The 11,746-nt window shown below is 40.1% G+C and overlaps 1 protein-coding gene across 27 annotated transcripts in view; it reads right to left on the bottom strand.

Moving 5' to 3' along the window:
- TFDP2 (transcription factor Dp-2) overlaps positions 1 to 11,746 on the bottom strand; it is a 205,487-nt gene that overhangs the window by 85,424 nt on the left and 108,317 nt on the right. The window contains exon 1 of one of the 27 annotated variants that reach the window (XM_054552788.2): positions 6,298 to 6,356. The exons of the other annotated variants lie outside the window; for them this stretch is intronic. Within the exon in view, the coding sequence (XP_054408763.1) occupies positions 6,298 to 6,319 (22 nt within the window). The 5' untranslated portion in view covers positions 6,320 to 6,356. Of the gene's footprint in view, positions 1 to 6,297; positions 6,357 to 11,746 lie in introns of those variants that run through there. 27 annotated transcript variants of the gene reach the window in all.

Genomic DNA, 11,746 nt, shown 5'->3' on the forward strand with positions numbered 1-11,746 from the left:
CACCTATTATGTATCAGGCACTGAGCTAGGCAACAAATTGACCTGTTACCTACTGTCTACTCCACAGATCTGACCTTCAGCCTATCTATTCCTTCAAGTTTCCTTCTCCATGCTTGCCTTCCTTTCCAGAGCCTTTTCTCTGGTCTCAAATTCTTTACTCATACTACACCCTTCAATCTGCTCTGATGCCTTTCTTGGCAGGTAGCATAATCACTACCTTTTATGTTCTTCTGCAAGTGTATGACACAGTGTGGGGAAAGTAATAAGACTTCCCACTCAGATGATAAAAATGCAGATTATATAGGTCGTGTCAAACAATTTCTCCTTAATCTTATGTAGAAAATCCATTTAAACATCATTAATTACAACTACTGATTATCTGGAAAACACCAAAACACCTAGCTAGACATTCTCCTAGGTTTATAAACTTATTTATTTGGACTGGAGTTTGTGACATTTATTGGCAATCTGCCCAAATATTAAGCCCATTTAACAGACACATTTATGATTCTATAGGCAGAAATAACACCATGATAGTGTAATGATGGCAGGCATTGGCCAAATAAAAACTATCTATCAGATCTATATAATGAAGCAGTAGAAATTAGCTACATTGTACCTGTACTTACATTTTCAAGTAAAATATCGAATCTTCCTGACAAGTACTACACCTAAAGCAAAAACTTTCTGCTCTCACTTGCATGGTTAGGTGCCAATTTCTTAAAAACATTGCATAGTAAATATTTCATATTTCATGTTTGCCTGCTGCTCTTCCTCTTTCCACTTTCTTTCTTTCTCTCTCTCTCTCTCTCTTTTTTTTTTAAGAGACAAAGGGTTTTGTTCTGTCATCCAGGCTGGAGTTGATGTGCAGTGGTGTGATCACAGCTCACTGTAGCCTCAATCTCCTGGGCTCAGGTGATCCCTCCCACTTCAGCCTCCCAAGCGGCCAGGACCACAGGTGTGCACCACCATGCCTGGCTAATTTTCGTATTTTTTATAGAGACAGGGTTTTGCTATGTTGCCCAGGCTGAACTCCTAGGCTCAAGTGATCCTCCTGCCTCCCTCCAAAGAGCTGGGATTACGAGTGTGAGCTACTACGCTTAGCTCGACTCTTTCAATATGCACATTTTTCTGAGTTCTGTGCTCGATGCTCTTTTCTTCAAGATCTACACCCCCACTCTAGAGGATGTTACCTATTTTCTATAGCTTTATCACCTCTACAAAGATGACTACAGAAATTTATACTTCTAGCCCTGGCTTTTTCTGTTCTGCTGTAAACTCTTATTTAGATTCCTATTGGACATCTCTGTTTATATATCCCATAATCTCAACTCAGTATTGAACTTCCTATCTACCTTCCCAAACCCACTCATCCTCCTAGGTTCCTCATCCTTATTAAAGGCATTAATATCAAGAACAGAAAGTGATTTTCTTCTTGCCTCATCCTCACCACCCAAATGCCCACATTGTTTCCATTTTTTTCTAACATATATCATTCTCCTAGTTTAAAAACAAAACAAAATGAGAAATATAACTTCTGATGTCTAGAGCTATACCATCCAAAATGGTAGCCTTGGCCATATGTGGCCATTTAAATTTAAGGTGATTAAAATTAAATAAAATCAGCCAGGCGCGGTGGCTTATGCTTGTAATCCCAGCACTTTGAGAGGCTGAGGCGGGTGGATCACCTGAGGTCAGGAGTTCAAGACTGGCCTGGCCAACATGGTGAAACCCCTCTCTACTAAAAACACAAAAATTAGCTGGGCATGGTGGCAGGCCCCTGTAGTCCCAGCTACTTGGGAGGCTGAGGTAGGAAAATCACTTGAACCCAGGAGGCAGAGGTTGCAGTGAGCCGAGATTACACCACTGCACTCCAGCCTGGGCAACTGAGCGAGACTCTGTCTTACAAAAATAGATAAATACATAAAATTAAATTTAAAATTTGATTTCTCAGTCATGCTAGCCACATGTCAAGTGCTCTATGGAGCTGCATGTGGCTAACAGCTACTGTATTGAACACTGTAAATATAGAACATTTCCATCACTGAAGAAAGTTCTATTAAAAATCTCTGATCTAGAAATCAATAGCAAACCACTTAAATTAGTAATCCAAATTTTTCTCAACATAGCCCCAGCTCCAATCTACCTGTGTTAACGTTATCTTCTACCAAAACCCCTATGCATGCTTTATCACAACTTAGTGGGGCTCACAGAATTAAGTTGAAGGCTTTACAAAGATAAGGGAGGCCTACACAAGCTATGTGGAGAGGGATCTATAGGAGGGAAAGAAAGCAAAGATTCTAGAGAGGACAGAAATAGTTCACTAAAGCCCCCACAAGTTAGGGAGGGACAAAATTTTGGAGATAATACCTTTAGCCTTAGAGAAGAAATATGGTACAGTGGAGACAGCATGAGCATTAGAGTCAGAATACTTCATCCAAATTCAAGTATTTGTTTAGTTATAAGGGACAGAAATCGAACTCAAACTAGTTTAACATGAAAGGAATTAGCTGGCTCAGCTGGCTCACAGAATCCCAAAGGGTGAGATAACTGAACCAGGAGGGTCCACTTCGCAAAAGGCTCTTTTGTAGGCAACAAGGGCTTTAGCTTTCAAACTTACTTCCCTCTTCAGAAACTTTAATATTTCTCTTCCCACTGAGTTCATCTTAACATTTCAAATGCAGAGATTGTTCCCTTCTAACTGCTAACCAAACTAAAAACATCCTACTTCCCATCTCTCTTTAACCAATAAAATTTTTTAGTGAGGTATCTATAGCCACTATCTTAGCTTCTGCACCAACTTTTTTTTTTTTTTTTTTTTTTGAGACAGAGTTTTGCTCTTGTTGCCCAGGCTGGAGTGCAATGGCGCGATCTTGGCTCACCTCAACCTCCGCCTCCCAGGTTCAAGCAATTCTCCCGCCTCAGCCTCCAGAGTAGCTGGGATTACAGGCATGCGCCACCACGCCTGGCTAATTTTTTTTGTATTTTTAGTAGAGATGGGGTTTCTCCATGTTGGTCAGGCTGGTCTCAAACTCCTGGCCTCAGGTGATCCGCCCACCTCGGCCTCCCAAAGTGCTGGGATTACAGGTGTCAACCACCGCGTCTGGCCTGCACCAACTATTAATTAATTATTAAATCTTCAAAAATGCACCAAGTACCTCTGACATAACCACTGTGTTAGGCACTAGAGATACAAAAATAAACAAGACATAGTCCTTATCCTCAAAAAATAAAACAAAACAAAAAAACAAAAACCCAGTTTGGCTTCTATCCAACTGCTCAAATGAACTGCATTGTCTAAAGCAGACAATGAACTCTGCCTTGATAAATCTAATAATGTGTGCTTATGCTCCATAGCCTTGCTGTATCTGACCTTGCTGATCTTACAAATCCCATCTTCTTAATACTATTACAACGATCTTCTCTTGGCTTTTTTTTTTTTTTTGAGACGGAGTCTTGCTCTGTCACCCAGGCTGGAGTGCAGTGGCACGATCTCGGCTCACTGCAAGCTCCACCTCCCGGGTTCTCACGGCCTCAGCCTCCCAAGTAGCTGGGACTACAGGCACCCGCCACCACACCCAGCTAATTTTTGTATATTTAGTAGTGACAGGGTTTCACCGTGTTAACCAAGATGGTCTCGATCTCCTGACCTCGTCATCCGTCTGCCTCGGCCTCCCAAAGTGCTGGGATTACACGCGTGAGCCACCACGCCCAGCCTTCTCTTGGCTTTTATAAAGACTATTCCTTCTCTGTTTCCACCCCAACACTTGTGGAGTGGTTCCTTTATTTTTTTCTTATTACTTGTATTCTAAATGGCTCAACCAAAGCCATCTCTCTTGCTGTACTGTTGTTTTAGAAGGTGACTGATTACATAATTTATTATCTAAACTGAATTACCATTAGGAGTGAAAGGGGCACACTATAAATAATTAGAAGCTGTTTGGGAAAAGTGAAACATATGGATTCCTACTTAAAAACTTTCAGTAGTTCCTGCCTCCAAATCTTTAAGCATGCCATACAAAAACCTACTTTGAACTAACTGCCTTTATGGATTAAATTTCTATCTTTTTATGGCTGTCTCAAGGTCTATCTTCACTCAGCACTCAGAGTACACTGAGACAATAGTATGTCTAATCAAGAGTCTCATTTGACTGTCTCCCCCATCTAACAGCAACCTCATTACATCTCCTTGGTCAAAAGTGCCCATAAACCACTCATAAGCCTAATTGAGAGAGATGAGAAAATGGAGGCTTACTAATATCAAATAACTTGCATAAATGCTAGCAAGTGGTAAAACTGAGATTCTAATTGATATGGTTTCGCTGTGTCCCCACTCATATCTCATCTTGAATTCCCATGTGTTGTGGGAGGGACCTGGTGGTAGGTAGTTGAATCACGGGGGCAGGTCTTTCCGGTGCTGTTCTTGTGATGGTAAGTCTCACGAGATCTGCTGGTTACTATAAGGGGGAGTTTTCCTGCACAAGCGCTCCTCTCTTTGCCTGCTGCCATACACATAAGACATGACTTGCTCCTCCTTGCCTTCCAGCATGATGGTGAGGCTTCCCCAGCCACATGGAACTGTAAGTCCAATTAAACCTCTTTCTTTTGTAAATTGCCATGTCTCAGGTATGCATTTATCAGCAGTGTGAAAATGGACTAATACCATGGCATATACTAGTCCATTTGTGCCAAGTAAACTATTCTGGATGAGAAAAAAAACAAAGAAGATCACTTCAGTCCTCTATATGAAAACTTTTGATGGTTCCTCATTAAATAGATAATACAAAGTTCTTAATGGATAACTGTTTTAGGATAACTGTTTTTCTAGGCTCATCTCCCACAATTCCAGGTGCATGATTTATTTACCATTCCCTGAACGGTCCATGACTTTACTGCTAAGGTCAGAATTTTCTTTACCTGGTAAATTAGTGCTTATCCTCCAAAACCCATAGAAAATGTCACCTCCTTAGTTAAGATATTCACAATTATCTGAATAAACCTGGTCCTATTTTGAGTTCCCACAGTATTGATGATGTGCATTTATTACAACATTTATCAACCCTTTGTAATTTGCATGTCTGTCACTTCCCATAGTCTGTGAGTTCCTCCACAGCTGGTTTTTGGCTCTCCAGGCCTCCTATTCCATCTCTGTACCCTCCTCATCTAGAAGACCACGTAGTAGACAGCATGCACTCAATAAATATCTATTAATAAACAAATTAATAAATGACAAGGGACGTTCACTTGATCAAATACCTTCAGTAGCTTCCCATCTGTTAAAAGAATTCCCCTGAATACAAAAGATATTCCAACTACCTTGGCCTTCTTTCCAGGCTCTTAATGATTAGACCTAGATGAAATTTTGTAACTAGTAACATTCCATTTATAATTACCAGCAACTAGCTCCATTAGTCACCCACAATTCTCTGTCATGTTTTCCCAAACATGCTAAAGATATTCCTGCTGTCCTGTCTTAAAAAACTCATGGGGCAGTCTTGTTCAAAATGTCTTTTCCCCTCTTCTTTGTCTCTTCAAATTCTACATACTCCTCAGCGTCCAATGGTAGTCTGAACTCGTTATAAGACTCTCTATGACCTCGAGTGTAACCTAAACTTCTTCCTCTACATTCCTACATAAAATATATTAAATATCAAACCAATATAGCTAAAATAAATATGTGTTATAAGAATAACTTTGGTATAACAACTTTTAACTAAGTTACATGATAAATTCTTAATAAGCTGCCATCAAAACTGCAAAATTTAGTTTGTTCATTCAATCTACACATATTTGCTGACTGTTTACATGTGCCAGACATTAGGAGAGGACCTAAAAATATACTTGTGAAGATATAATTCCTAGCCTCAGGAAGTTACAGTCCAATGGAGGACACATTATAAACAAGCAAATAAATACAAAAACATCATCAACTGTGTTAACTGCAATGAAAAAAACTAGTGGGCATTAGAGAGATGGTAAGGGGTATTATTAATACATTGTATGCTCTTTTATCATAGATAAGGTGGTCCTACAAGACCTCTCTGAGTATTATTTAAGCTGCAATCTAGAAGGTGAAGAGGTCTCAGCCATGGTAAAAGCAGGGAGAAGATAATTTCAGGCAGAAAAACAGAACGGTGCAAAGGCTCACATAATACCCATAATTAAAGTAAAGCAAATAAATTGAAACTGAGGAAGACAAATACACATAAGGAAATGGTTTTGGGGGGGAAAAAGTAATTTACTAGTTGTGGTTATTTACACAAAGTAAGAGAGGGAATCCAGTCCTTATTTTCTTACCTGGGACTACAGTAAAAAACATGGGGAAAGAAACAGAATCATGGATGCCATTCTGAGCAGAAGACTAAGAAGCAAGAAGATTATGAGACATCAATAAATATTCTTTAAATACTCTCATGAATGCATAATATTCCACTATACAGTTGTGTCATATTTTATTTCCCTTTTAAGTGGATATTTACAGTCTTCATACTTTGCAGTTATATATCATCATGTAATAAACATGTCTCCACCCACATCTCTAATTCTTTTCTAATGACAAATCCCCCAGAAGACTTTCTACTGAGTGAAAGAATATAAATTATTTTAAGGGTTTGATATTTATTACCAATTTGCTTCCCAAGAGTGCTTGTGCTGATCCCCTACAGAAGTAGATATAAAGAAGAAGTAGAAGGGCCAGGCGCAGTGGCTCACGCCTGTAATCCCAGCACTTTGGGAGGCTGAAGCAGGCGGATCACGAGGTCAGGAGATCGAGACCATCCTGGCTAACACAGTGAAACCCCGTCTCACTAAAAATACAAAAAATTAGTCGGGCGTAGTGACGGGAGCCTGTAGTCCCAGCTACTCGGGAGGCTGAGGCAGGAGAATGGCGTGAATCTGGGAGTCAGAGCTTGCAGTGAGGTGAGCTCGTACCACTGTACTCCAGCCTGGGCGACAGAGCGAGATTCCATCTCAAAAAAAAAAAAAAAGCATAAGTAGAAATACTGTAGATAAGAAGAATTAAATAGACGTAGAATAAGAAGTAGATATAAAATAAAGATACCAATTTCTCATACCTTTGCCAACAAAGGTAATAATTTTAAGAAAATCTTTGCTAATTGATAGAGGAAAAAGATTTCGTTTTTAAATAGCTTTTTATATGATGTCCAAAATACTGCACATGCTCATGTCAGAAAAAACTGCAAAATACAGAAAAGCACACAGGAGGAAACAAAAATCATCTAGAATTCAATCATCCAAAAATTACAATTAATGTTTTGTGTACACATATCGAGTCTTTCTATGATACATTTTTTTTTTTACAAAAAAGGGGATCACACCATACATGTTAGTTTAACTTTTTGAACTTAACAAATTGTTTAACTTTTAATATCTACAGAATACCACCATACAAGAATATCACAATATACTGTTAATTATCATGCTACTTTCAATTTTTCATTATTATTAACAATGCCGTGATAGGCACCCTTTGACTAAATCTTCCCACAGATCTTCCTTTACTTTATTAGGATAAATCAACGGCACAGACATGGCTAAGTCAAATAATTTGTACAATTTTAAGCCTTTTGATATGGTACTGCGCAAATTATCCTCCAGAGAGGTTGTATCATTCTGAGTTCCCATATTCTCTACAACCTTGCCAAATGCTAGTATTAACAAAAACAATCCTTTGCTAATGTCACTGGCAAAAATCAGCTTTTGTCATTTACATTTGCAGTTTAATTACTAGTGAAGTTGAATTCATACTCATATTTTTATTAGCCATTTGCATTTCTTCTCCTGTGAATTACCCATTCTGCTGCCCTATTTTTTCTTACAGTGCCAATATTTATTTTTTTATTTGTATTGCATTTAGTCATCATGTTTCCTTAGTCTCCTCTGGTATGTGACAGTTTCTTGGCTATTGGCTATGTTTTGTTCCTGATGACCTTGACAGTTTTTTGGGTTGTTGTTGTTGTTTTGAGACAGGGTCTTGCTCTGTCACCCAGGCTGGAGTGTGGTGGCACTATCATGGCTCACTTCAGCCTCGACCTCCTGGGTTCAAGTAATCCTCCCACCTCTCACATACCCTACTGCTGCTGGGGGAGAGGTAGAAGCAAACATCTTGTTTCTGGGAGAGCAGGAGAGAATCCTCATTGGCCCAGGATTCTGATGCCAAGCAGAGGTTTGCTACTGCTCAGGAAAGGGCAGATTAAGTACCACCCCTGGGGTTCAAATGAACAGGGACTGCCTAAAGCTAAGGCTGAACCAGGAAAATAGAAAACCACCTATGACACCACCATAAGCCTAGCACTGAGTAACAAGCAGCATCAGTCAACCACTAGTGAAGGGGCAAGGATATGAATAGAGACTCCCCCTCTGTGATGGAGGCATGATGGGACTGAGGAAAGCCAACAGTGGAATAGGAACACTGAAGAAAAACCATCTGGTACCCCAGGATCCAAGTACCAGGTAACAGCAGCCCAAGTACACTGAACATAATGATACCAACATCAAAATCCAAATCCACCTCAACTCCAGACTAGGTTGACTCAATGTCACAGGCAATTGGCCTGATGGGAGAGGTGTGCCTGTATCCAGACACAAAATACCATCTACCTCAGTCTCTACTGTTCTTGTATACATGATGTTTGCCATTAAACTAAAAATTATAAGACATACACAAAATAAAACACACACACACACACACACACACACAGGCATGCACATTACCAAGAGATAAAGCTATCAACAGAAGGAGACTCATTTATGACCTAGATGTTGGAAATATCAGGGGCTTTAAAATAACTGTTCTTTCACTTTTCTCATCATTAGACTGGAAGAAAATCTTTTCCTTTTCTAATCACTTCAAAAGATAACTAATATTCTATGGTAGGCGCAGTGGCTTATGCCTGTAATCCCAGTACTTTGGGAAGCTCAGGCAGAACTGCCTGAGGCCAGGAGTTTGATACCACCCTGAGTAACGTAGCAAAACACTATCTCTACAATTTTTTTTTTTTTTTTGAGATGGAGTCTCGCTCTTGTTATCCAGGCTGGAGTGCAATAGCACAATCTCAGCTCACTGCAACCTCTGCCTCCCAGATTCAAGCCATTCTTCTGCCTCAGCCTCCTGAGGAGCTGGGATTACAGGCAGGCATTGCCACCATGCCTGGCTAATTTTGTATTTCTAGTAGAGACAGGGTTTCTCCATGTTGGTCAGGCTGGTCTTGAACTCCCGACCTCAGGTGATCTGCCCACCTTGGCCTCTCAAAATGTTGGGGTTACAGGTGTGAGCCATCACGCCCAGCTAAAACTTTTTTTAATAACAAATAAATTAGCTGGGTGTGCTAGCTCACACTTGTAGTCTCAGCTACTTGGGAGGCTAAGGGAGGAAAATCACTTGAGCCCAGGAGTTTGAGGCTACAGTGAGCCATGATCATAACACTACACTGCAGCCTAAATGACAGAGCAAGACCTTTAAAAAAAAAAAAAAAAAAAAAGATAATCAAGACTCTAAAGCAACCACTAAAAATGTATTGTGGGGTTTATAACTGTATTTGATAATTTCCTGGACTCTGTCCTATGTGCCTTTTCTTTTGACAAATTTTAATCTGTCTCCTTCAGCTGTAATAAACTGTAACTGTGAGTATAACAGCTTACAATGAGTTCTGTCAATTCTCCTAGTGAATTATCAATCCTAAAGGAAGTTCTGGAAACCCCTGAACTTGCAACTGATGTCATAAGTGAGGGCTGACTTGTGCATGGCTTCAAAACTTTGCAATTGACTAACCACAAAGTCCTTTAACAGAAATGTATCTTGAAAGTATTTTCTTCCAGTCCATGGCTTGTCTTTTCATTCTCTTAACAGTATCTTTCTCAGAGTAGAAGTGATATGGTTTAGCTGTGGCCGCACCAAAATCTCATCTTGAACTGTAATTCCCTTAATCCCCATGTGTCATGGGAAGGATCCGGTGGGAGGTAACTGAATCATGAGGGCAGGTTTTTCCCATGCTGTTCTCATGATAGTGAATAAGTCTTACAAGATCTGATGGTTTTATAAAGGGCAGTTCCTCTGCACACACTCTCTTGCCTGCCGTCATGTAAGACGTGACTTTGCTTCTCCTTTGCCTTCTGCCATGATTGTAAGGCCTCCCCAGCCATGTGGAACTATGAGTCCATTAAACCTCTTTCCTTTATAAATTACCGAATCGCAAGTATTTCTTCATAGCAGTATGAAAATGGACTAATATAAGAAGTTTTAATTTTAACAAACACCAACATCAGTTTTCTCTTTCATGAATCATGCTTTTGGCGTTGTATCTAAAAATCATTGCCAAACCCAAGGTTACATAGATTTTCTTCTAGAAAGTTTTATAGTTTTATATTTTACATTTAGGTCTATGATCCATTTTGAGTTAATTTTTTGTGGAAGGTATAAGGTCTATGCCTAGGTTCATTTTTTTGCACACGGACTTTGATTGTTCTAGCATCATTTGTTGAAAAAACCCATTCCTCCATTAAACTGTCTTTGCTCCTTTTTCAGAGATCAGGTGACTATATTTGGGTGAGTCTATTTCTGCTCTCTTTATTCTGTTCTACTGATATATGTGTCCATTCTTTTGCCAATAACACATTTTCTTGATTACTGCAGCTTTATAGTAGGCCTCAAAAATCAGGTAATGTTGAGTCTTAGATATGGTTTTTGACAATTCCTGAGTCTATCTTTTAAACTTATATGTTAACATATTCATTTTTATTCTAATTACTAATAAGGTGGTCGGTCTTACATTTGTCACTCTATTATGTTCACTGCTCTTCAACACTATCTCTTATTGTCTTTTGCTAATAACAGTGCAGACATTTTCTTTTTCCTAATAACATTGTAAACAGTGTTTCTTTTGTTTTTTTTTTTTTTTGAGACGAAGTCTCACTCTGTCACCAGGCTGGAGTGTTGTGGCATGATCTTGGCTCACTGCAACCTCCACCTCTCGGGTTCAAGTGATTCTCCTGCCTCAGTCTCCTGAGAAGCTGGGACTGTAGGCACGTGCCACCACGCCCAGCTAATTTTTGTACTTTTAGTAGAGACGGGGTTTCAACATGTTGGCCAGGATGGTCTCGATCTCTTGACCTCGAGATCCGCCTGCCTCAGCCTCCCAAAGTGCTGGGATTACAGGTGTCAGCCACTGCGCCTGGCCAGTGTTTCTTTTTTTTTTTTTTTTAACCATTTATTAGTGCAGTAGAAAAGTGACGAATTTTATATATAGCTTTTTGTAGCAGTCTCTTTTTTACCTCTTGCCTGGACGCTTTTTTTTTTTTTTTTTTTGAGACGGAGTTTCGCTTTTGTTGCCCAGGCTGGAGTGCAATGGCTTGATCTCGGCTCACCACAACCTCCGCCTCCGGGTTCAAGCAATTCCCCTGCCGCAGCCTCCCAAGTGGCTGGGATTACAAGCATGGGCCACCATGCCTGGCTAATTTTTTTGTATTTTTAGTAGAAACGGTTTTTCTCCTTGTTGGTAAGGCTGGTCTCGAACTCCTGACCTCAGGTGATCTGCCCACCTCGGCCTCCCAAAGTGCCGGGATTACAGGCATGAGCCACCGGGCCCGGCGATGCTTATTTCATTTTATTATTTTTTTGAGACGGAGTCTCGCTCTGTTGCCCAGGCTGGAGTGCAGTGGCACGATCTCGGCTCACTGCAAGCTCCGCCTCCCGGGTTCACGCCATTCTCCTGCCTCAGCCTCCCGAGTA

Source organism: Pongo abelii, chromosome 2 (genome assembly GCF_028885655.2).
Source record: "Pongo abelii isolate AG06213 chromosome 2, NHGRI_mPonAbe1-v2.0_pri, whole genome shotgun sequence".
Classification (NCBI taxonomy): Eukaryota; Metazoa; Chordata; class Mammalia; order Primates; family Hominidae; genus Pongo; species Pongo abelii.